Raw genomic sequence first — 24,342 nt, forward strand, 5'->3', positions numbered from 1 at the left:
TCACCTCAGACCAGACCCAGCCAGGCACAGGAGGCCACCTCTGGAAGGCTGGCACTTCCATGCAAACTCCGGAGGAGGGAAACGCACGGAGTCCGACAGAAGGAAACTCAGTGGCTACCAGGGACTTGCGGTGGGAGGAAGGGAGACTGACTGCTTCCCAGGGACAGGGTTTCTCTTGGACAAAAATGGGCGGGCACTAGATGCGGATGACGTTGGTGTGACGTTGTGAGTCTGCTTCACGCCACTTCAGCGAACAATTGAAAAGAACCCAAGAACTAAACTTTATTGAACTGACGAGATAAAATACAGGGAAAGGTTAAGTAAAGAAAAACCAACAACAAAACTTTAAAACCCACGCCATGGCTAGGGGAAGGCGAGGATTCTCTGGGGCTGTAGCTCAGGAGCTGAGGGTAGTGGCTGGGATGCTGCCAGTGCTTGCTGAAGGTCTTGAGCCGGCTGTGGCTCGCAAGATGCCTGTGCGGCTCTGAGCTGGGCTGGGCCCGAGAGGGAGAGACGGTGCCGGATCTTCAGGGTCTTCCGCGTCTTTCGGTGGAGCTGCAGCTGGAGATGGAAGAAGAGAAAACGCCACCAACATGACTGCCCGCCCGAGTCATTCCAAAGAAAGGGACCCTCTGCCGCCAATCCAGCAGTCTCAGTCCAAGCACCACGCCCCCGAAAGTCTTCCCAGACTCGAGTCCCTGGCAAGAGTGATCTGAGCCCGCCCCTTGCTTCCAGCCGAACCCCAGCCTCTGGACACTCTGCTCCGGGGGGCGCAGCGCCATCCCCTCTGCACACGCCCACGTCACACACCCGAGTCCTCCTCACCCTCAGTCTTGGCATCAGTGTGCTCAGGCTGCTCCAGCCGGGAAAGAAGAACGCGGGCGCGGTGCTCCAGCTCCGAGCCGGGCATATTGAGACCGATGTAGGCCAAGAGCAGTTCCAGGCTGGGAACATCTGGGGGCTGGATAAAATCCTCAGGGTACCATCGGAGCCAGGCGCCCAGAATGAAGGAGATGGCCCTGAGGACGGACAGGTGGGCAGCAGAGTCAGAGAAGGGTCCTTTCCTTGCACGCTGGCCTCCCGGGCATCCCTGTGCGGGCCTGGGCTCCTGGGCCTCCCGCTCCTGGCTGTCCAGGGGCCAGTCCTACTTGGCGGCCACCTCCAATCTGGCAGTCTTGGCAGAGCTAGGCCAGGGCACCAAGGAGGGGCTAGGAAAACGCCTTTGGAAGGGGGAGCCCTGTGCCGTGGTGGCGTCACCTCTCCTAGGCCTCAGGGAAGCCTGACACACTGCTTGGAGCATCTCTCCGCCCACTGCCCACTGGAACGTCAGCTGCGTGAGGGCAGCGAGCGGTGCAGTCTCCTCTTTTCATTGCCCTCCCTGGCACACAGGAGGTGCTCCCAGAACATCTGACCAGTGAGGGAACAACGGACATTGTCTCCCGCCCATGCTTCCCAGGGCCCTCCTCTTGCCTCCAACTTTCCCTCCTGGGCCAAGTGCTGCCTGATTCACCAGGTGTCCCATGAGGGTCATGCTCCCCTGCCCCGTATCTCGACCAGGGAGGGGCTTATGTGGCCCCGGAGCACTCCCTGAGCCCCCTGAGCAGGAGCTGAGCACCCGCTGGGGAGCTTCTAGCAGATGAGTGAGCGGGACGCTGCAGGCAACTGCCCTCCAAGTGTGGACGCTGGGCGCCCTCCTGGGGATTCCAAAGCCCACTCACTTTTTGAGTTGGTCTAGGGGTCCGCCGTCCTCATCGCCATAGGCAAGGACACAACCGTATCTAGAAGACACAGGAGGACGTCGCATGGACTGGACTGTGGATCAGGCCTGCGTGAGAAGCCTAGCGGCGCTGTCTCACTCCCAAGGAGAATGGAGCCCTGGAGGGCATGGCTGTCGCCTGCTCTGCGCACGGGATTCTGGTCAGTGCCTAGAAAACTTTCTGCACCTAGTGGGGACCTCTGTGTGTGCGTGATGAAGGAAGGAGCTCCAACCGGCCCCTCACTCCTGCTTGAGTGGGTCGGGGGCCTCGGCTCAGCCCAGGGATCGCTTCTCTGGCTTCACCCAGGTCAGAGACCTAGAAGAGCTCTGCCATCTCCTTTTCCAAAGGGAAGACAACAACTCAGTGAAGGCCACGGGCACGCTGAGGGACGAGGCGGAGGCTTCGCCTTAGGCAAGAGGAATATCCTCAATGAGCACAACCACAGCCCCTCCGCTCCAGTCGACCCTCCCAGAGGGTTAGGCTTCTCGAGAAGCCTTTGCAGGCAGCACCTGCCTGAGTCCCTACAATCTCCCCTGGAGGCTGATCCTCTCTTCAGCCCGCCTTGCAAGGAGCAAACCGAGGCTCGGGGAGGTGCCGTGACATCCCCAGCCTCACAGCTAGTAGGTGGCTGAATGCCCACAGTGCTGCGGAGGGGCACGGCACGCACCTTTGAAACAGAAGCTCCAGCACCTGTCGTGTGGTGGCAAAACCTCTATACGTGCACAGGAAGCTGTGGACGTAGGCGGTGTCGCCCTCCAGGAAGGCGGGCACCAGGTGCTCCACTCGCTTCTGCCGCCTTCCAGCCTGGACGGTCCACACCAGGCGGGACGCTTTGCTCTTCGCTGGGGATGGATTTTCAGCCTGGGGTCAGACAGAGGGGCCGCTTGCCATCAGAGGCCGCACCGCGGGCCCCAGGAGTGCCGGGGACTGGAGGTCGCACCGAATGCCCAAGCCCGCGGTGACTTGTGGCCGGAAGTGGGCATCATTGCCCAGGGCAGGGAAGAATTCTCGGGATTCCAAGTAGGATGTGAGGTGGAGAAGGATTAAACCTCTTGGTCTCCTAGGTCTTTGTGCTGGCAGAGGAGTGACAGCCCCTCCCTGGATGAAGAGCATCAACCCTGGGGTGGCTGACCAACTGCCCATTCGAGACAGGAGAACACAGAGGCTTTTCGTGGGCTGGGAGGGATGAGGACGGGAGGACAGGCAGGGTGATCAGGGCGGTGCTGTGGAAATGGCAACAGAAGGTGCGGGTTCAGTGAAGGGCTGAGTCACTGGGCTAATGGGTCTCCCTTCTGGAAAGTTGGGCAGCCTGCTGAGGCCCGACGCCCTGACCTCGAGAGGCCACGTGGACGTGTTCCTCTGGACAGCAAAGGCAGAGGACCAGAAAGAACCCTGTGAGCCCCATGTCCTGTTGGGCAAAAAGCATGCCTATCCATCAGGATGCTGCGTCCGACTGGGAGAAGGTGGGGAAGGATTGCCAGGCCACATGGACACGTGAGGATGGGAGTTCAAACAGGAAAATCTCTACAGAACGCAAAAGGACTCTTGAACGCCCGTGAGCTGATGGGCTAGAAATGTCTCTGCTCTGCTACACCTCTGTGGACAGGGCCGTCTCCTCTGGCCAAGACGGGGGCTGGGCCCGCAGGGCAAGGTCGGGGGAAGAGATGGGGATTCAGATTCCTTTGGGAGCAGGGCTCCAGGCAGGAGCCCCGGGGCTGTCTCAGGGCCTTCGAAGACCTGGGGTCCTCAGTGCTGTCTTGGGGCCCTGGGGCTTGGGTCTCCCCAGCACCTGCACTCACCCTGAGCCGGCCCTGGCCTCGCTTGGCAGCGTGGGGCACCTTCCCTTCCTGCAGGGTGGTGGAGTCGAGGGCGTCGTGGCTCAGCTGCTGGCCCGTCTCCTGAGTGACGCTCTGGAAAGACAGTGCCCGGCAGCCAGGCGGCAAGCCTCAGAGACCCGACTGGCTGTCTTTGCTGGCTCTCACACCTCTGTGACTCTCTCCACTCTGGACACACATGCCCCGCCCCACGGTCCACACAGACCTCCACCGAGGAGGGAAACACACGGCAGCCTGAGGGCCTGGAATGAGGAGGCAGCTTAGGGGTCCCCTTTCAGTCCTGCCAGCCCTGTCCTGGCTTGGGAACGTGACGGGAAAAGCAGGTTATTGCCAGCCCACCAACCTTCTGCGGCCAAGGGCAGATCCTGCCCACACGTCCCTCTGGCCCCCACACTCACGAGGACGGGATGAGGGCTGCCCTGGGAGGGCTCGGGGAGCTGGTCTGGCCTCGATTGGGCTCCTCTAGGCTTCCTCATGTTACCTGAGAGGACCTCCTGCCAAAGGTCCAGCGGTGGGGGGCGTGGGAGCTGAGCCAGCGTCCACAACGTCTCCAAAGGTTCTCCCTGCGGGCTTTCTGGGAACCAGAGCCCTGGTCAGGCGGGAGAAAGCAGGAGAACATGTTTCTCTATCAAGAGTCTCCAGCCAAGTGAGCTGGCTTTGCGCACGTGGCTGCCTAGTTGCGGGGGTTCCAAGTCTGTTGGGGTCTGTTGTCAAGGAAGTGACCTCATTTCCTGCAGTGCCCTTACCTGAGTGCCCCCCTCAGATACCACCCATGCAAACAGTCCTCTGGCCATGGCCTTGCTCACCCCCCTTCTCCATGCGACGTCGTAGGCGTACCCAGGAACACCAACACACCCGTCTCACAGGCTCCCTAGAGGGTCTGGGTGCGGCCGAGGTCCCAGCTTTGAGACTGACGCAGAAACAAGTCCTCTTCCTTACCTCTTCTGGATCCTGCATAAGCCGTTGTGTCTCTCAGGGCCTGTCGGCCTCCTGTCTGCACACTGGGGAGGACCGGAGCGTGGACTTGCTAGACATGTCCTCTGGCGTGTGTCCTACCTTAGAGGACGATACCTCTCAAACTGCAGGCGGGTGTCACTTGCAGGCAATGCCTCCCACCTCGTGTTTCTTCCTCTTGCCACTTGCCCTGTGTCTGCTTCTCTTCGGATCCCAGCCTAGAGTCCATCCTTGCATCCAAGGTCAATGTGTGTGTGTGTGTGTGTGTGTTTGTGTGTGTGTGCATGCGCGTGTGTGTGTGTGTTTGTGTGCGTCCGCGTGTTGTGTGCTCAGGTTGTGGAGGCCAAGAAGAAAACAGCTCCCACAAAAGGGAGGGATTGGCAAGAGCTTCTCAAGGTCTCATGGTTCCTAATTTCAGAAGCCAAGCCTCCGCGTGGGGTCCCAGTCTTGCCCTAGAAGGTCAGAACACACACTTACCCATTGGACTCACCCTGTCGAGGGCCATTCCCTACCCCTCTAGGGGCCTCAGTTTCCCAATGTTCCAGTGAGAGATTCAATTCAGGACTGCATAGGCCTGAGCTCAGCAGAAAAGTGGCCGCCACTGCCTCCACCGTGGGTGTGATGTGGGCAGGGCTACAATCCAGGGTGCCCCGGACCTGGGCTCCTCCTCAAACAAGAACTGACCAAATGCCCGTGTACACTGCCGAATACTCCCCCTCACCCCCATGCCATCTCCAGATCTGTATGCACTTCCACCAACACAGCCTTCTCCAGAGGCCCCTGGGAATGCCTGTGTGCAGCCAGAGCCCCAGCCTTGAGGACGCAGAGCTGGCTTCCTCCCTGGCTCCGCCTTCTTCCTCATCTGGGATTCTGGGCAAGGCATTGAAGTTCTGGGGTCTTCTCCTTCTCCCGTCACTGGCCACCTGGGATCAGGACTTCCTGGTCTAGACCTCCTGCTGTAATCCCCTCCTCTTGAGTGTGGACTGACTGGAGCGATTCCACAGAGGACGGCAAAGCGATGCCGTGTCACTACTGAGATTTGGATGTGGTCAGTGGTCCCTGAGAACGCGCAAGGGGATAGGTGTGACTACTCACAGCCCACTGTGGGGCATCAGGTACCAGGAAGGAACAGCCCCAGGCTCCTTCCCGCACCACACCCTCACACACCCACACACCCACACCGCCCTCACACACAAACACACACACACACACGCCCCCGCACCAGAGCTCAATGAAGAGCTCTGAAAAGCTGGCCACCCCTTGTTCTGGGCAGTTGTTTCTTGGTAGAACGAGGGCATCGTTTCTTATGACTCATCTTTAAGTCATTCTTTTACCAAATTAACATTAATTATCTATCTCAAACGTTAAAACTTTGGGGAATATATTTTACTCCACGATACGCTTCTTATAAACGCCAGTGTTTCATATGCGATGAGAATATTTTTGAAATTTGCACATTTTGAAAACGTTACCAGGGCCCATCCAGGAAAGCGAAAGATTTGAAAGGGGTCTCCCTGGCCCCGACATTTCCCTCGCTGTTTCCAGCTCTGGTGTCACACCTCCAATGGGTCCCCATCCCCAGGAAGTGAAAAGAGGGAATAGCGGGGTTAGGAATCTTTGATCTCCGGGGGATTTTTCTTCTTAATGAAAACCGCTATCTCAATTTCAAACATCCGGAGTCACTCACCTCAGACCAGACCCAGCCAGGCACAGGAGGCCACCTCTGGAAGGCTGGCACTTCCATGCAAACTCCGGAGGAGGGAAACGCACGGAGTCCGACAGAAGGAAACTCAGTGGCTACCAGGGACTTGCGGTGGGAGGAAGGGAGACTGACTGCTTCCCAGGGACAGGGTTTCTCTTGGACAAAAATGGGCGGGCACTAGATGCGGATGACGTTGGTGTGACGTTGTGAGTCTGCTTCACGCCACTTCAGCGAACAATTGAAAAGAACCCAAGAACTAAACTTTATTGAACTGACGAGATAAAATACAGGGAAAGGTTAAGTAAAGAAAAACCAACAACAAAACTTTAAAACCCACGCCATGGCTAGGGGAAGGCGAGGATTCTCTGGGGCTGTAGCTCAGGAGCTGAGGGTAGTGGCTGGGATGCTGCCAGTGCTTGCTGAAGGTCTTGAGCCGGCTGTGGCTCGCAAGATGCCTGTGCGGCTCTGAGCTGGGCTGGGCCCGAGAGGGAGAGACGGTGCCGGATCTTCAGGGTCTTCCGCGTCTTTCGGTGGAGCTGCAGCTGGAGATGGAAGAAGAGAAAACGCCACCAACATGACTGCCCGCCCGAGTCATTCCAAAGAAAGGGACCCTCTGCCGCCAATCCAGCAGTCTCAGTCCAAGCACCACGCCCCCGAAAGTCTTCCCAGACTCGAGTCCCTGGCAAGAGTGATCTGAGCCCGCCCCTTGCTTCCAGCCGAACCCCAGCCTCTGGACACTCTGCTCCGGGGGGCGCAGCGCCATCCCCTCTGCACACGCCCACGTCACACACCCGAGTCCTCCTCACCCTCAGTCTTGGCATCAGTGTGCTCAGGCTGCTCCAGCCGGGAAAGAAGAACGCGGGCGCGGTGCTCCAGCTCCGAGCCGGGCATATTGAGACCGATGTAGGCCAAGAGCAGTTCCAGGCTGGGAACATCTGGGGGCTGGATAAAATCCTCAGGGTACCATCGGAGCCAGGCGCCCAGAATGAAGGAGATGGCCCTGAGGACGGACAGGTGGGCAGCAGAGTCAGAGAAGGGTCCTTTCCTTGCACGCTGGCCTCCCGGGCATCCCTGTGCGGGCCTGGGCTCCTGGGCCTCCCGCTCCTGGCTGTCCAGGGGCCAGTCCTACTTGGCGGCCACCTCCAATCTGGCAGTCTTGGCAGAGCTAGGCCAGGGCACCAAGGAGGGGCTAGGAAAACGCCTTTGGAAGGGGGAGCCCTGTGCCGTGGTGGCGTCACCTCTCCTAGGCCTCAGGGAAGCCTGACACACTGCTTGGAGCATCTCTCCGCCCACTGCCCACTGGAACGTCAGCTGCGTGAGGGCAGCGAGCGGTGCAGTCTCCTCTTTTCATTGCCCTCCCTGGCACACAGGAGGTGCTCCCAGAACATCTGACCAGTGAGGGAACAACGGACATTGTCTCCCGCCCATGCTTCCCAGGGCCCTCCTCTTGCCTCCAACTTTCCCTCCTGGGCCAAGTGCTGCCTGATTCACCAGGTGTCCCATGAGGGTCATGCTCCCCTGCCCCGTATCTCGACCAGGGAGGGGCTTATGTGGCCCCGGAGCACTCCCTGAGCCCCCTGAGCAGGAGCTGAGCACCCGCTGGGGAGCTTCTAGCAGATGAGTGAGCGGGACGCTGCAGGCAACTGCCCTCCAAGTGTGGACGCTGGGCGCCCTCCTGGGGATTCCAAAGCCCACTCACTTTTTGAGTTGGTCTAGGGGTCCGCCGTCCTCATCGCCATAGGCAAGGACACAACCGTATCTAGAAGACACAGGAGGACGTCGCATGGACTGGACTGTGGATCAGGCCTGCGTGAGAAGCCTAGCGGCGCTGTCTCACTCCCAAGGAGAATGGAGCCCTGGAGGGCATGGCTGTCGCCTGCTCTGCGCACGGGATTCTGGTCAGTGCCTAGAAAACTTTCTGCACCTAGTGGGGACCTCTGTGTGTGCGTGATGAAGGAAGGAGCTCCAACCGGCCCCTCACTCCTGCTTGAGTGGGTCGGGGGCCTCGGCTCAGCCCAGGGATCGCTGCTCTGGCTTCACCCAGGTCAGAGACCTAGAAGAGCTCTGCCATCTCCTTTTCCAAAGGGAAGACAACAACTCAGTGAAGGCCACGGGCACGCTGAGGGACGAGGCGGAGGCTTCGCCTTAGGCAAGAGGAATATCCTCAATGAGCACAACCACAGCCCCTCCGCTCCAGTCGACCCTCCCAGAGGGTTAGGCTTCTCGAGAAGCCTTTGCAGGCAGCACCTGCCTGAGTCCCTACAATCTCCCCTGGAGGCTGATCCTCTCTTCAGCCCGCCTTGCAAGGAGCAAACCGAGGCTCGGGGAGGTGCCGTGACATCCCCAGCCTCACAGCTAGTAGGTGGCTGAATGCCCACAGTGCTGCGGAGGGGCACGGCACGCACCTTTGAAACAGAAGCTCCAGCACCTGTCGTGTGGTGGCAAAACCTCTATACGTGCACAGGAAGCTGTGGACGTAGGCGGTGTCGCCCTCCAGGAAGGCGGGCACCAGGTGCTCCACTCGCTTCTGCCGCCTTCCAGCCTGGACGGTCCACACCAGGCGGGACGCTTTGCTCTTCGCTGGGGATGGATTTTCAGCCTGGGGTCAGACAGAGGGGCCGCTTGCCATCAGAGGCCGCACCGCGGGCCCCAGGAGTGCCGGGGACTGGAGGTCGCACCGAATGCCCAAGCCCGCGGTGACTTGTGGCCGGAAGTGGGCATCATTGCCCAGGGCAGGGAAGAATTCTCGGGATTCCAAGTAGGATGTGAGGTGGAGAAGGATTAAACCTCTTGGTCTCCTAGGTCTTTGTGCTGGCAGAGGAGTGACAGCCCCTCCCTGGATGAAGAGCATCAACCCTGGGGTGGCTGACCAACTGCCCATTCGAGACAGGAGAACACAGAGGCTTTTCGTGGGCTGGGAGGGATGAGGACGGGAGGACAGGCAGGGTGATCAGGGCGGTGCTGTGGAAATGGCAACAGAAGGTGCGGGTTCAGTGAAGGGCTGAGTCACTGGGCTAATGGGTCTCCCTTCTGGAAAGTTGGGCAGCCTGCTGAGGCCCGACGCCCTGACCTCGAGAGGCCACGTGGACGTGTTCCTCTGGACAGCAAAGGCAGAGGACCAGAAAGAACCCTGTGAGCCCCATGTCCTGTTGGGCAAAAAGCATGCCTATCCATCAGGATGCTGCGTCCGACTGGGAGAAGGTGGGGAAGGATTGCCAGGCCACATGGACACGTGAGGATGGGAGTTCAAACAGGAAAATCTCTACAGAACGCAAAAGGACTCTTGAACGCCCGTGAGCTGATGGGCTAGAAATGTCTCTGCTCTGCTACACCTCTGTGGACAGGGCCGTCTCCTCTGGCCAAGACGGGGGCTGGGCCCGCAGGGCAAGGTCGGGGGAAGAGATGGGGATTCAGATTCCTTTGGGAGCAGGGCTCCAGGCAGGAGCCCCGGGGCTGTCTCAGGGCCTTCGAAGACCTGGGGTCCTCAGTGCTGTCTTGGGGCCCTGGGGCTTGGGTCTCCCCAGCACCTGCACTCACCCTGAGCCGGCCCTGGCCTCGCTTGGCAGCGTGGGGCACCTTCCCTTCCTGCAGGGTGGTGGAGTCGAGGGCGTCGTGGCTCAGCTGCTGGCCCGTCTCCTGAGTGACGCTCTGGAAAGACAGTGCCCGGCAGCCAGGCGGCAAGCCTCAGAGACCCGACTGGCTGTCTTTGCTGGCTCTCACACCTCTGTGACTCTCTCCACTCTGGACACACATGCCCCGCCCCACGGTCCACACAGACCTCCACCGAGGAGGGAAACACACGGCAGCCTGAGGGCCTGGAATGAGGAGGCAGCTTAGGGGTCCCCTTTCAGTCCTGCCAGCCCTGTCCTGGCTTGGGAACGTGACGGGAAAAGCAGGTTATTGCCAGCCCACCAACCTTCTGCGGCCAAGGGCAGATCCTGCCCACACGTCCCTCTGGCCCCCACACTCACGAGGACGGGATGAGGGCTGCCCTGGGAGGGCTCGGGGAGCTGGTCTGGCCTCGATTGGGCTCCTCTAGGCTTCCTCATGTTACCTGAGAGGACCTCCTGCCAAAGGTCCAGCGGTGGGGGGCGTGGGAGCTGAGCCAGCGTCCACAACGTCTCCAAAGGTTCTCCCTGCGGGCTTTCTGGGAACCAGAGCCCTGGTCAGGCGGGAGAAAGCAGGAGAACATGTTTCTCTATCAAGAGTCTCCAGCCAAGTGAGCTGGCTTTGCGCACGTGGCTGCCTAGTTGCGGGGGTTCCAAGTCTGTTGGGGTCTGTTGTCAAGGAAGTGACCTCATTTCCTGCAGTGCCCTTACCTGAGTGCCCCCCTCAGATACCACCCATGCAAACAGTCCTCTGGCCATGGCCTTGCTCACCCCCCTTCTCCATGCGACGTCGTAGGCGTACCCAGGAACACCAACACACCCGTCTCACAGGCTCCCTAGAGGGTCTGGGTGCGGCCGAGGTCCCAGCTTTGAGACTGACGCAGAAACAAGTCCTCTTCCTTACCTCTTCTGGATCCTGCATAAGCCGTTGTGTCTCTCAGGGCCTGTCGGCCTCCTGTCTGCACACTGGGGAGGACCGGAGCGTGGACTTGCTAGACATGTCCTCTGGCGTGTGTCCTACCTTAGAGGACGATACCTCTCAAACTGCAGGCGGGTGTCACTTGCAGGCAATGCCTCCCACCTCGTGTTTCTTCCTCTTGCCACTTGCCCTGTGTCTGCTTCTCTTCGGATCCCAGCCTAGAGTCCATCCTTGCATCCAAGGTCAATGTGTGTGTGTGTGTGTGTGTGTTTGTGTGTGTGTGCATGCGCGTGTGTGTGTGTGTTTGTGTGCGTCCGCGTGTTGTGTGCTCAGGTTGTGGAGGCCAAGAAGAAAACAGCTCCCACAAAAGGGAGGGATTGGCAAGAGCTTCTCAAGGTCTCAGGGTTCCTAATTTCAGAAGCCAAGCCTCCGCGTGGGGTCCCAGTCTTGCCCTAGAAGGTCAGAACACACACTTACCCATTGGACTCACCCTGTCGAGGGCCATTCCCTACCCCTCTAGGGGCCTCAGTTTCCCAATGTTCCAGTGAGAGATTCAATTCAGGACTGCATAGGCCTGAGCTCAGCAGAAAAGTGGCCGCCACTGCCTCCACCGTGGGTGTGATGTGGGCAGGGCTACAATCCAGGGTGCCCCGGACCTGGGCTCCTCCTCAAACAAGAACTGACCAAATGCCCGTGTACACTGCCGAATACTCCCCCTCACCCCCATGCCATCTCCAGATCTGTATGCACTTCCACCAACACAGCCTTCTCCAGAGGCCCCTGGGAATGCCTGTGTGCAGCCAGAGCCCCAGCCTTGAGGACGCAGAGCTGGCTTCCTCCCTGGCTCCGCCTTCTTCCTCATCTGGGATTCTGGGCAAGGCATTGAAGTTCTGGGGTCTTCTCCTTCTCCCGTCACTGGCCACCTGGGATCAGGACTTCCTGGTCTAGACCTCCTGCTGTAATCCCCTCCTCTTGAGTGTGGACTGACTGGAGCGATTCCACAGAGGACGGCAAAGCGATGCCGTGTCACTACTGAGATTTGGATGTGGTCAGTGGTCCCTGAGAACGCGCAAGGGGATAGGTGTGACTACTCACAGCCCACTGTGGGGCATCAGGTACCAGGAAGGAACAGCCCCAGGCTCCTTCCCGCACCACACCCTCACACACCCACACACCCACACCGCCCTCACACACAAACACACACACACACACGCCCCCGCACCAGAGCTCAATGAAGAGCTCTGAAAAGCTGGCCACCCCTTGTTCTGGGCAGTTGTTTCTTGGTAGAACGAGGGCATCGTTTCTTATGACTCATCTTTAAGTCATTCTTTTACCAAATTAACATTAATTATCTATCTCAAACGTTAAAACTTTGGGGAATATATTTTACTCCACGATACGCTTCTTATAAACGCCAGTGTTTCATATGCGATGAGAATATTTTTGAAATTTGCACATTTTGAAAACGTTACCAGGGCCCATCCAGGAAAGCGAAAGATTTGAAAGGGGTCTCCCTGGCCCCGACATTTCCCTCGCTGTTTCCAGCTCTGGTGTCACACCTCCAATGGGTCCCCATCCCCAGGAAGTGAAAAGAGGGAATAGCGGGGCATCCTCTTTGAGACAGAATCTTTGATCTCCGGGGGATTTTTCTTCTTAATGAAAACCGCTATCTCAATTTCAAACATCCGGAGTCACTCACCTCAGACCAGACCCAGCCAGGCACAGGAGGCCACCTCTGGAAGGCTGGCACTTCCATGCAAACTCCGGAGGAGGGAAACGCACGGAGTCCGACAGAAGGAAACTCAGTGGCTACCAAGGACTTGCGGTGGGAGGAAGGGAGACTGACTGCTTCCCAGGGACAGGGTTTCTCTTGGACAAAAATGGGCGGGTACTAGATGCGGATGACGTTGGTGTGACGTTGTGAGTCTGCTTCACGCCACTTCAGCGAACAATTGAAAAGAACCCAAGAACTAAACTTTATTGAACTGACGAGATAAAATACAGGGAAAGGTTAAGTAAAGAAAAACCAACAACAAAACTTTAAAACCCACGCCATGGCTAGGGGAAGGCGAGGATTCTCTGGGGCTGCAGCTCAGGAGCTGAGGGTAGTGGCTGGGATGCTGCCAGTGCTTGCTGAAGGTCTTGAGCCGGCTGTGGCTCGCAAGATGCCTGTGCGGCTCTGAGCTGGGCTGGGCCCGAGAGGGAGAGACGGTGCCGGATCTTCAGGGTCTTCCGCATCTTTCGGTGGAGCTGCAGCTGGAGATGGAAGAAGAGAAAACGCCACCAACATGACTGCCCGCCCGAGTCATTCCAAAGAAAGGGACCCTCTGCCGCCAATCCAGCAGTCTCAGTCCAAGCACCACGCCCCCGAAAGTCTTCCCAGACTCGAGTCCCTGGCAAGAGTGATCTGAGCCCGCCCCTTGCTCCCAGCCGAACCCCAGCCTCTGGACACTCTGCTCCGGGGGGCGCAGCGCCATCCCCTCTGCACACGCCCACGTCACACACCCGAGTCCTCCTCACCCTCAGTCTTGGCATCAGTGTGCTCAGGCTGCTCCAGCCGGGAAAGAAGAACGCGGGCGCGGTGCTCCAGCTCCGAGCCGGGCATATTGAGACCGATGTAGGCCAAGAGCAGTTCCAGGCTGGGAACATCTGGGGGCTGGATAAAATCCTCAGGGTACCATCGGAGCCAGGCGCCCAGAATGAAGGAGATGGCCCTGAGGACGGACAGGTGGGCAGCAGAGTCAGAGAAGGGTCCTTTCCTTGCACGCTGGCCTCCCGGGCATCCCTGTGCGGGCCTGGGCTCCTGGGCCTCCCGCTCCTGGCTGTCCAGGGGCCAGTCCTACTTGGCGGCCACCTCCAATCTGGCAGTCTTGGCAGAGCTAGGCCAGGGCACCAAGGAGGGGCTAGGAAAACGCCTTTGGAAGGGGGAGCCCTGTGCCGTGGTGGCGTCACCTCTCCTAGGCCTCAGGGAAGCCTGACACACTGCTTGGAGCATCTCTCCGCCCACTGCCCACTGGAACGTCAGCTGCGTGAGGGCAGCGAGCGGTGCAGTCTCCTCTTTTCATTGCCCTCCCTGGCACACAGGAGGTGCTCCCAGAACATCTGACCAGTGAGGGAACAACGGACATTGTCTCCCGCCCATGCTTCCCAGGGCCCTCCTCTTGCCTCCAACTTTCCCTCCTGGGCCAAGTGCTGCCTGATTCACCAGGTGTCCCATGAGGGTCATGCTCCCCTGCCCCGTATCTCGACCAGGGAGGGGCTTATGTGGCCCCGGAGCACTCCCTGAGCCCCCTGAGCAGGAGCTGAGCACCCGCTGGGGAGCTTCTAGCAGATGAGTGAGCGGGACGCTGCAGGCAACTGCCCTCCAAGTGTGGACGCTGGGCGCCCTCCTGGGGATTCCAAAGCCCACTCACTTTTTGAGTTGGTCTAGGGGTCCGCCGTCCTCATCGCCATAGGCAAGGACACAACCGTATCTAGAAGACACAGGAGGACGTCGCATGGACTGGACTGTGGATCAGGCCTGCGTGAGAAGCCTAGCGGCGCTGTCTCACTCCCAAGGAGAATGGAGCCCTGGAGGGCATGGCTGTCGCCTGCTCTGCGCACGGGATTCTGGTCAGTGCCTAGAAAACTTTCTGCACCTAGTGGGGACCTCTGTGTGTGCGTGATGAAGGAAGGAGCTCCAACCGGCCCCTCACTCCTGCTTGAGTGGGTCGGGGGCCTCGGCTCAGCCCAGGGATCGCTGCTCTGGCTTCACCCAGGTCAGAGACCTAGAAGAGCTCTGCCATCTCCTTTTCCAAAGGGAAGACAACAACTCAGTGAAGGCCACGGGCACGCTGAGGGACGAGGCGGAGGCTTCGCCTTAGGCAAGAGGAATATCCTCAATGAGCACAACCACAGCCCCTCCGCTCCAGTCGACCCTCCCAGAGGGTTAGGCTTCTCGAGAAGCCTTTGCAGGCAGCACCTGCCTGAGTCCCTACAATCTCCCCTGGAGGCTGATCCTCTCTTCAGCCCGCCTTGCAAGGAGCAAACCGAGGCTCGGGGAGGTGCCGTGACATCCCCAGCCTCACAGCTAGTAGGTGGCTGAATGCCCACAGTGCTGCGGAGGGGCACGGCACGCACCTTTGAAACAGAAGCTCCAGCACCTGTCGTGTGGTGGCAAAACCTCTATACGTGCACAGGAAGCTGTGGACGTAGGCGGTGTCGCCCTCCAGGAAGGCGGGCACCAGGTGCTCCACTCGCTTCTGCCGCCTTCCAGCCTGGACGGTCCACACCAGGCGGGACGCTTTGCTCTTCGCTGGGGATGGATTTTCAGCCTGGGGTCAGACAGAGGGGCCGCTTGCCATCAGAGGCCGCACCGCGGGCCCCAGGAGTGCCGGGGACTGGAGGTCGCACCGAATGCCCAAGCCCGCGGTGACTTGTGGCCGGAAGTGGGCATCATTGCCCAGGGCAGGGAAGAATTCTCGGGATTCCAAGTAGGATGTGAGGTGGAGAAGGATTAAACCTCTTGGTCTCCTAGGTCTTTGTGCTGGCAGAGGAGTGACAGCCCCTCCCTGGATGAAGAGCATCAACCCTGGGGTGGCTGACCAACTGCCCATTCGAGACAGGAGAACACAGAGGCTTTTCGTGGGCTGGGAGGGATGAGGACGGGAGGACAGGCAGGGTGATCAGGGCGGTGCTGTGGAAATGGCAACAGAAGGTGCGGGTTCAGTGAAGGGCTGAGTCACTGGGCTAATGGGTCTCCCTTCTGGAAAGTTGGGCAGCCTGCTGAGGCCCGACGCCCTGACCTCGAGAGGCCACGTGGACGTGTTCCTCTGGACAGCAAAGGCAGAGGACCAGAAAGAACCCTGTGAGCCCCATGTCCTGTTGGGCAAAAAGCATGCCTATCCATCAGGATGCTGCGTCCGACTGGGAGAAGGTGGGGAAGGATTGCCAGGCCACATGGACACGTGAGGATGGGAGTTCAAACAGGAAAATCTCTACAGAACGCAAAAGGACTCTTGAACGCCCGTGAGCTGATGGGCTAGAAATGTCTCTGCTCTGCTACACCTCTGTGGACAGGGCCGTCTCCTCTGGCCAAGACGGGGGCTGGGCCCGCAGGGCAAGGTCGGGGGAAGAGATGGGGATTCAGATTCCTTTGGGAGCAGGGCTCCAGGCAGGAGCCCCGGGGCTGTCTCAGGGCCTTCGAAGACCTGGGGTCCTCAGTGCTGTCTTGGGGCCCTGGGGCTTGGGTCTCCCCAGCACCTGCACTCACCCTGAGCCGGCCCTGGCCTCGCTTGGCAGCGTGGGGCACCTTCCCTTCCTGCAGGGTGGTGGAGTCGAGGGCGTCGTGGTTCAGCTGCTGGCCCGTCTCCTGAGTGACGCTCTGGAAAGACAGTGCCCGGCAGCCAGGCGGCAAGCCTCAGAGACCCGACTGGCTGTCTTTGCTGGCTCTCACACCTCTGTGACTCTCTCCACTCTGGACACACATGCCCCGCCCCACGGTCCACACAGACCTCCACCGAGGAGGGAAACACACGGCAGCCTGAGGGCCTGGAATGAGGAGGCAGCTTAGGGGTCCCCTTTCAGTCCTGCCAGCCCTGTCCTGCCTTGGGAACGTGACGGGAAAAGCAGGTTATTGCCAGCCCACCAACCTTCTGCGGCCAAGGGCAGATCCTGCCCACACGTCCCTCTGGCCCCCACACTCACGAGGACGGGATGAGGGCTGCCCTGGGAGGGCTCGGGGAGCTGGTCTGGCCTCGATTGGGCTCCTCTAGGCTTCCTCATGTTACCTGAGAGGACCTCCTGCCAAAGGTCCAGCGGTGGGGGGCGTGGGAGCTGAGCCAGCGTCCACAACGTCTCCAAAGGTTCTCCCTCCGGGCTTTCTGGGAACCAGAGCCCTGGTCAGGCGGGAGAAAGCAGGAGAACATGTTTCTCTATCAAGAGTCTCCAGCCAAGTGAGCTGGCTTTGCGCACGTGGCTGCCTAGTTGCGGGGGTTCCAAGTCTGTTGGGGTCTGTTGTCAAGGAAGTGACCTCATTTCCTGCAGTGCCCTTACCTGAGTGCCCCCCTCAGATACCACCCATGCAAACAGTCCTCTGGCCATGGCCTTGCTCACCCCCCTTCTCCATGCGACGTCGTAGGCGTACCCAGGAACACCAACACACCCGTCTCACAGGCTCCCTAGAGGGTCTGGGTGCGGCCGAGGTCCCAGCTTTGAGACTGACGCAGAAACAAGTCCTCTTCCTTACCTCTTCTGGATCCTGCATAAGCCGTTGTGTCTCTCAGGGCCTGTCGGCCTCCTGTCTGCACACTGGGGAGGACCGGAGCGTGGACTTGCTAGACATGTCCTCTGGCGTGTGTCCTACCTTAGAGGACGATACCTCTCAAACTGCAGGCGGGTGTCACTTGCAGGCAATGCCTCCCACCTCGTGTTTCTTCCTCTTGCCACTTGCCCTGTGTCTGCTTCTCTTCGGATCCCAGCCTAGAGTCCATCCTTGCATCCAAGGTCAATGTGTGTGTGTGTGTGTGTGTGTTTGTGTGTGTGTGCATGCGCGTGTGTGTGTGTGTTTGTGTGCGTCCGCGTGTTGTGTGCTCAGGTTGTGGAGGCCAAGAAGAAAACAGCTCCCACAAAAGGGAGGGATTGGCAAGAGCTTCTCAAGGTCTCAGGGTTCCTAATTTCAGAAGCCAAGCCTCCGCGTGGGGTCCCAGTCTTGCCCTAGAAGGTCAGAACACACACTTACCCATTGGACTCACCCTGTCGAGGGCCATTCCCTACCCCTCTAGGGGCCTCAGTTTCCCAATGTTCCAGTGAGAGATTCAATTCAGGACTGCATAGGCCTGAGCTCAGCAGAAAAGTGGCCGCCACTGCCTCCACCGTGGGTGTGATGTGGGCAGGGCTACAATCCAGGGTGCCCCGGACCTGGGCTCCTCCTCAAACAAGAACTGACCAAATGCCCGTGTACACTGCCGAATACTCCCCCTCACCCCCATGCCATCTCCAGATCTGTATGCACTTCCACCAACACAGCCTTCTCCAGAGGCCCCTGGGAATGCCTGTGTGCAGCCAGAGCCCCAGCCTTGAGGACGCAGAGCTGGCTTCCTCCCTGGCTCCGCCTTCTTCCTCATCTGGGATTCTGGGCAAGGCATTGAAGTTCTGGGGTCTTCTCCTTCTCCCGTCACTGGCCACCTGGGATCAGGACTTCCTGGTCTAGACCTCCTGCTGTAATCCCCTCCTCTTGAGTGTGGACTGACTGGAGCGATTCCACAGAGGACGGCAAAGCGATGCCGTGTCACTACTGAGATTTGGATGTGGTCAGTGGTCCCTGAGAACGCGCAAGGGGATAGGTGTGACTACTCACAGCCCACTGTGGGGCATCAGGTACCAGGAAGGAACAGCCCCAGGCTCCTTCCCGCACCACACCCTCACACACCCACACACCCACACCGCCCTCACACACAAACACACACACACACACGCCCCCGCACCAGAGCTCAATGAAGAGCTCTGAAAAGCTGGCCACCCCTTGTTCTGGGCAGTTGTTTCTTGGTAGAACGAGGGCATCGTTTCTTATGACTCATCTTTAAGTCATTCTTTTACCAAATTAACATTAATTATCTATCTCAAACGTTAAAACTTTGGGGAATATATTTTACTCCACGATACGCTTCTTATAAACGCCAGTGTTTCATATGCGATGAGAATATTTTTGAAATTTGCACATTTTGAAAACGTTACCAGGGCCCATCCAGGAAAGCGAAAGATTTGAAAGGGGTCTCCCTGGCCCCGACATTTCCCTCGCTGTTTCCAGCTCTGGTGTCACACCTCCAATGGGTCCCCATCCCCAGGAAGTGAAAAGAGGGAATAGCGGGGCATCCTCTTTGAGACAGAATCTTTGATCTCCGGGGGATTTTTCTTCTTAATGAAAACCGCTATCTCAATTTCAAACATCCGGAGTCACTCACCTCAGACCAGACCCAGCCAGGCACAGGAGGCCACCTCTGGAAGGCTGGCACTTCCATGCAAACTCCGGAGGAGGGAAACGCACGGAGTCCGACAGAAGGAAACTCAGTGGCTACCAAGGACTTGCGGTGGGAGGAAGGGAGACTGACTGCTTCCCAGGGACAGGGTTTCTCTTGGACAAAAATGGGCGGGTACTAGATGCGGATGACGTTGGTGTGACGTTGTGAGTCTGCTTCACGCCACTTCAGCGAACAATTGAAAAGAACCCAAGAACTAAACTTTATTGAACTGACGAGATAAAATACAGGGAAAGGTTAAGTAAAGAAAAACCAACAACAAAACTTTAAAACCCACGCCATGGCTAGGGGAAGGCGAGGATTCTCTGGGGCTGCAGCTCAGGAGCTGAGGGTAGTGGCTGGGATGCTGCCAGTGCTTGCTGAAGGTCTTGAGCCGGCTGTGGCTCGCAAGATGCCTGTGCGGCTCTGAGCTGGGCTGGGCCCGAGAGGGAGAGACGGTGCCGGATCTTCAGGGTCTTCCGCGTCTTTCGGTGGAGCTGCAGCTGGAGATGGAAGAAGAGAAAACGCCACCAACATGACTGCCCGCCCAAGTCATTCCAAAGAAAGGGACCCTCTGCCGCCAATCCAGCAGTCTCAGTCCAAGCACCACGCCCCCGAAAGTCTTCCCAGACTCGAGTCCCTGGCAAGAGTGATCTGAGCCCGCCCCTTGCTCCCAGCCGAACCCCAGCCTCTGGACACTCTGCTCCGGGGGGCGCAGCGCCATCCCCTCTGCACACGCCCACGTCACACACCCGAGTCCTCCTCACCCTCAGTCTTGGCATCAGTGTGCTCAGGCTGCTCCAGCCGGGAAAGAAGAACGCGGGCGCGGTGCTCCAGCTCCGAGCCGGGCATATTGAGACCGATGTAGGCCAAGAGCAGTTCCAGGCTGGGAACATCTGGGGGCTGGATAAAATCCTCAGGGTACCATCGGAGCCAGGCGCCCAGAATGAAGGAGATGGCCCTGAGGACGGACAGGTGGGCAGCAGAGTCAGAGAAGGGTCCTTTCCTTGCACGCTGGCCTCCCGGGCATCCCTGTGCGGGCCTGGGCTCCTGGGCCTCCCGCTCCTGGCTGTCCAGGGGCCAGTCCTACTTGGCGGCCACCTCCAATCTGGCAGTCTTGGCAGAGCTAGGCCAGGGCACCAAGGAGGGGCTAGGAAAACGCCTTTGGAAGGGGGAGCCCTGTGCCGTGGTGGCGTCACCTCTCCTAGGCCTCAGGGAAGCCTGACACACTGCTTGGAGCATCTCTCCGCCCACTGCCCACTGGAACGTCAGCTGCGTGAGGGCAGCGAGCGGTGCAGTCTCCTCTTTTCATTGCCCTCCCTGGCACACAGGAGGTGCTCCCAGAACATCTGACCAGTGAGGGAACAACGGACATTGTCTCCCGCCCATGCTTCCCAGGGCCCTCCTCTTGCCTCCAACTTTCCCTCCTGGGCCAAGTGCTGCCTGATTCACCAGGTGTCCCATGAGGGTCATGCTCCCCTGCCCCGTATCTCGACCAGGGAGGGGCATATGTGGCCCCGGAGCACTCCCTGAGCCCCCTGAGCAGGAGCTGAGCACCCGCTGGGGAGCTTCTAGCAGATGAGTGAGCGGGACGCTGCAGGCAACTGCCCTCCAAGTGTGGACGCTGGGCGCCCTCCTAGGGATTCCAAAGCCCACTCACTTTTTGAGTTGGTCTAGGGGTCCGCCGTCCTCATCGCCATAGGCAAGGACACAACCGTATCTAGAAGACACAGGAGGACGTCGCATGGACTGGACTGTGGATCAGGCCTGCGTGAGAAGCCTAGCGGCGCTGTCTCACTCCCAAGGAGAATGGAGCCCTGGAGGGCATGGCTGTCGCCTGCTCTGCGCACGGGATTCTGGTCAGTGCCTAGAAAACTTTCTGCACCTAGTGGGGACCTCTGTGTGTGCGTAATGAAGGAAGGAGCTCCAACCGGCCCCTCACTCCTGCTTGAGTGGGTCGGGGGCCTCGGCTCAGCCCAGGGATCGCTGCTCTGGCTTCACCCAGGTCAGAGACCTAGAAGAGCTCTGCCATCTCCTTTTCCAAAGGGAAGACAACAACTCAGTGAAGGCCACGGGCACGCTGAGGGACGAGGCGGAGGCTTCGCCTTAGGCAAGAGGAATATCCTCAATGAGCACAACCACAGCCCCTCCGCTCCAGTCGACCCTCCCAGAGGGTTAGGCTTCTCGAGAAGCCTTTGCAGGCAGCACCTGCCTGAGTCCCTACAATCTCCCCTGGAGGCTGATCCTCTCTTCAGCCCGCCTTGCAAGGAGCAAACCGAGGCTCGGGGAGGTGCCGTGACATCCCCAGCCTCACAGCTAGTAGGTGGCTGAATGCCCACAGTGCTGCGGAGGGGCACGGCACGCACCTTTGAAACAGAAGCTCCAGCACCTGTCGTGTGGTGGCAAAACCTCTATACGTGCACAGGAAGCTGTGGACGTAGGCGGTGTCGCCCTCCAGGAAGGCGGGCACCAGGTGCTCCACTCGCTTCTGCCGCCTTCCAGCCTGGACGGTCCACACCAGGCGGGACGCTTTGCTCTTCGCTGGGGATGGATTTTCAGCCTGGGGTCAGACAGAGGGGCCGCTTGCCATCAGAGGCCGCACCGCGGGCCCCAGGAGTGCCGGGGACTGGAGGTCGCACCGAATGCCCAAGCCCGCGGTGACTTGTGGCCGGAAGTGGGCATCATTGCCCAGGGCAGGGAAGAATTCTCGGGATTCCAAGTAGGATGTGAGGTGGAGAAGGATTAAACCTCTTGGTCTCCTAGGTCTTTGTGCTGGCAGAGGAGTGACAGCCCCTCCCTGGATGAAGAGCATCAACCCTGGGGTGGCTGACCAACTGCCCATTCGAGACAGGAGAACACAGAGGCTTTTCGTGGGCTGGGAGGGATGAGGACGGGAGGACAGGCAGGGTGATCAGGGCGGTGCTGTGGAAATGGCAACAGAAGGTGCGGGTTCAGTGAAGGGCTGAGTCACTGGGCTAATGGGTCTCCCTTCTGGAAAGTTGGGCAGCCTGCTGAGGCCCGACGCCCTGACCTCGAGAGGCCACGTGGACGTGTTCCTCTGGACAGCAAAGGCAGAGGACCAGAAAGAACCCTGTGAGCCCCATGTCCTGTTGGGCAAAAAGCATGCCTATCCATCAGGATGCTGCGTCCGACTGGGAGAAGGTGGGGAAGGATTGCCAGGCCACATGGACACGTGAGGATGGGAGTTCAAACAGGAAAATCTCTACAGAACGCAAAAGGACTCTTGAACGCCCGTGAGCTGATGGGCTAGAAATGTCTCTGCTCTGCTACACCTCTGTGGACAGGGCCGTCTCCTCTGGCCAAGACGGGGGCTGGGCCCGCAGGGCAAGGTCGGGGGAAGAGATGGGGATTCAGATTCCTTTGGGAGCAGGGCTCCAGGCAGGAGCCCCGGGGCTGTCTCAGGGCCTTCGAAGACCTGGGGGTCCTCAGTGCTGTCTTGGGGCCCTGGGGCTTGGGTCTCCCCAGCACCTGCACTCACCCTGAGCCGGCCCTGGCCTCGCTTGGCAGCGTGGGGCACCTTCCCTTCCTGCAGGGTGGTGGAGTCGAGGGCGTCGTGGCTCAGCTGCTGGCCCGTCTCCTGAGTGACGCTCTGGAAAGACAGTGCCCGGCAGCCAGGCGGCAAGCCTCAGAGACCCGACTGGCTGTCTTTGCTGGCTCTCACACCTCTGTGACTCTCTCCACTCTGGACACACATGCCCCGCCCCACGGTCCACACAGACCTCCACCGAGGAGGGAAACACACGGCAGCCTGAGGGCCTGGAATGAGGAGGCAGCTTAGGGGTCCCCTTTCAGTCCTGCCAGCCCTGTCCTGCCTTGGGAACGTGACGGGAAAAGCAGGTTATTGCCAGCCCACCAACCTTCTGCGGCCAAGGGCAGATCCTGCCCACACGTCCCTCTGGCCCCCACACTCATGAGGACGGGATGAGGGCTGCCCTGGGAGGGCTCGGGGAGCTGGTCTGGCCTCGATTGGGCTGCTCTAGGCTTCCTCATGTTACCTGAGAGGACCTCCTGCCAAAGGTCCAGCGGTGGGGGGCGTGGGAGCTGAGCCAGCGTCCACAACGTCTCCAAAGGTTCTCCCTGCGGGCTTTCTGGGAACCAGAGCCCTGGTCAGGCGGGAGAAAGCAGGAGAACATGTTTCTCTATCAAGAGTCTCCAGCCAAGTGAGCTGGCTTTGCGCACGTGGCTGCCTAGTTGCGGGGGTTCCAAGTCTGTTGGGGTCTGTTGTCAAGGAAGTGACCTCATTTCCTGCAGTGCCCTTACCTGAGTGCCCCCCTCAGATACCACCCATGCAAACAGTCCTCTGGCCATGGCCTTGCTCACCCCCCTTCTCCATGCGACGTCGTAGGCGTACCCAGGAACACCAACACACCCGTCTCACAGGCTCCCTAGAGGGTCTGGGTGCGGCCGAGGTCCCAGCTTTGAGACTGACGCAGAAACAAGTCCTCTTCCTTACCTCTTCTGGATCCTGCATAAGCCGTTGTGTCTCTCAGGGCCTGTCGGCCTCCTGTCTGCACACTGGGGAGGACCGGAGCGTGGACTTGCTAGACATGTCCTCTGGCGTGTGTCCTACCTTAGAGGACGATACCTCTCAAACTGCAGGCGGGTGTCACTTGCAGGCAATGCCTCCCACCTCGTGTTTCTTCCTCTTGCCACTTGCCCTGTGTCTGCTTCTCTTCGGATCCCAGCCTAGAGTCCATCCTTGCATCCAAGGTCAATGTGTGTGTGTGTGTGTGTGTGTTTGTGTGTGTGTGCATGCGCGTGTGTGTGTGTGTTTGTGTGCGTCCGCGTGTTGTGTGCTCAGGTTGTGGAGGCCAAGAAGAAAACAGCTCCCACAAAAGGGAGGGATTGGCAAGAGCTTCTCAAGGTCTCAGGGTTCCTAATTTCAGAAGCCAAGCCTCCGCGTGGGGTCCCAGTCTTGCCCTAGAAGGTCAGAACACACACTTACCCATTGGACTCACCCTGTCGAGGGCCATTCCCTACCCCTCTAGGGGCCTCAGTTTCCCAATGTTCCAGTGAGAGATTCAATTCAGGACTGCATAGGCCTGAGCTCAGCAGAAAAGTGGCCGCCACTGCCTCCACCGTGGGTGTGATGTGGGCAGGGCTACAATCCAGGGTGCCCCGGACCTGGGCTCCTCCTCAAACAAGAACTGACCAAATGCCCGTGTACACTGCCGAATACTCCCCCTCACCCCCATGCCATCTCCAGATCTGTATGCACTTCCACCAACACAGCCTTCTCCAGAGGCCCCTGGGAATGCCTGTGTGCAGCCAGAGCCCCAGCCTTGAGGACGCAGAGCTGGCTTCCTCCCTGGCTCCGCCTTCTTCCTCATCTGGGATTCTGGGCAAGGCATTGAAGTTCTGGGGTCTTCTCCTTCTCCCGTCACTGGCCACCTGGGATCAGGACTTCCTGGTCTAGACCTCCTGCTGTAATCCCCTCCTCTTGAGTGTGGACTGACTGGAGCGATTCCACAGAGGACGGCAAAGCGATGCCGTGTCACTACTGAGATTTGGATGTGGTCAGTGGTCCCTGAGAACGCGCAAGGGGATAGGTG

General features: G+C 59.2%; 3 protein-coding genes across 4 annotated transcripts; all 3 read right to left on the reverse strand.

Annotated features, from left to right (window-relative positions):
- Window positions 1–257: 257 nt before the first annotated feature.
- Window positions 258–4,273, reverse strand: LOC138918874 (ral guanine nucleotide dissociation stimulator-like). Its single transcript, XM_070242444.1, has 6 exons — window positions 4,074–4,273; window positions 3,557–3,667; window positions 2,425–2,618; window positions 1,719–1,778; window positions 826–1,019; window positions 258–561 (listed from the first exon to the last, which is right to left on the reverse strand). The coding sequence occupies exons 1-6, from the start codon at window positions 4,209–4,211 to the stop codon at window positions 398–400; spliced, it is 861 nt and encodes a 286-aa protein (XP_070098545.1). The 5' UTR covers window positions 4,212–4,273; the 3' UTR covers window positions 258–397.
- Window positions 4,274–6,486: 2,213 nt separating this feature from the next.
- Window positions 6,487–10,502, reverse strand: LOC138918875 (ral guanine nucleotide dissociation stimulator-like). Its single transcript, XM_070242446.1, has 6 exons — window positions 10,303–10,502; window positions 9,786–9,896; window positions 8,654–8,847; window positions 7,948–8,007; window positions 7,055–7,248; window positions 6,487–6,790 (listed from the first exon to the last, which is right to left on the reverse strand). Exons 1-6 carry the CDS (start codon window positions 10,438–10,440, stop codon window positions 6,627–6,629), a joined length of 861 nt encoding a protein of 286 aa, XP_070098547.1. The 5' UTR covers window positions 10,441–10,502; the 3' UTR covers window positions 6,487–6,626.
- Window positions 10,503–18,963: 8,461 nt separating this feature from the next.
- LOC138918876 (ral guanine nucleotide dissociation stimulator-like) lies at window positions 18,964–22,994 on the reverse strand. 2 transcript variants are annotated; one of them, XM_070242447.1, is made up of 6 exons: window positions 22,786–22,994; window positions 22,269–22,379; window positions 21,136–21,329; window positions 20,430–20,489; window positions 19,537–19,730; window positions 18,964–19,272 (listed from the first exon to the last, which is right to left on the reverse strand). In XM_070242447.1, exons 1-6 carry the CDS (start codon window positions 22,921–22,923, stop codon window positions 19,109–19,111), a joined length of 861 nt encoding a protein of 286 aa, XP_070098548.1. In that variant the 5' UTR covers window positions 22,924–22,994; the 3' UTR covers window positions 18,964–19,108. The 2 variants fall into 2 exon arrangements, with proteins under 2 accessions (XP_070098548.1, XP_070098549.1); XM_070242448.1 differs by lacking the exon at window positions 20,430–20,489 and having other exon boundaries at window positions 22,786–22,985.
- Window positions 22,995–24,342: the final 1,348 nt, after the last annotated feature.

This window comes from Equus caballus, chromosome 19, assembly GCF_041296265.1.
Source record: "Equus caballus isolate H_3958 breed thoroughbred chromosome 19, TB-T2T, whole genome shotgun sequence".
Taxonomy (NCBI): Eukaryota; Metazoa; Chordata; class Mammalia; order Perissodactyla; family Equidae; genus Equus; species Equus caballus.

Excerpts from the sequence above, each read along its gene's own strand:
- LOC138918874 (XM_070242444.1), bottom strand. The coding sequence starts at position 4,211 with ATGTTCTCCTGCTTTCTCCCGCCTGACCAGGGCTCTGGTTCCCAGAAA. Across the intron at positions 1,779-2,424 it reads CTGGAGCTTCTGTTTCAAAG|ATACGGTTGTGTCCTTGCCT; the intron begins GTGCGTGCCGTG and ends TGTGTCTTCTAG. Across the intron at positions 1,020-1,718 it reads CCCCTAGACCAACTCAAAAA|GGCCATCTCCTTCATTCTGG; the intron begins GTGAGTGGGCTT and ends GTCCGTCCTCAG.
- LOC138918875 (XM_070242446.1), bottom strand. The coding sequence starts at position 10,440 with ATGTTCTCCTGCTTTCTCCCGCCTGACCAGGGCTCTGGTTCCCAGAAA. Across the intron at positions 9,897-10,302 it reads TTGGCAGGAGGTCCTCTCAG|AGCGTCACTCAGGAGACGGG; the intron begins GTAACATGAGGA and ends CTGTCTTTCCAG. Across the intron at positions 7,249-7,947 it reads CCCCTAGACCAACTCAAAAA|GGCCATCTCCTTCATTCTGG; the intron begins GTGAGTGGGCTT and ends GTCCGTCCTCAG.
- LOC138918876 (XM_070242447.1), bottom strand. The coding sequence starts at position 22,923 with ATGTTCTCCTGCTTTCTCCCGCCTGACCAGGGCTCTGGTTCCCAGAAA. Across the intron at positions 21,330-22,268 it reads GAGGCCAGGGCCGGCTCAGG|GCTGAAAATCCATCCCCAGC; the intron begins GTGAGTGCAGGT and ends GTCTGACCCCAG. Across the intron at positions 20,490-21,135 it reads CTGGAGCTTCTGTTTCAAAG|ATACGGTTGTGTCCTTGCCT; the intron begins GTGCGTGCCGTG and ends TGTGTCTTCTAG.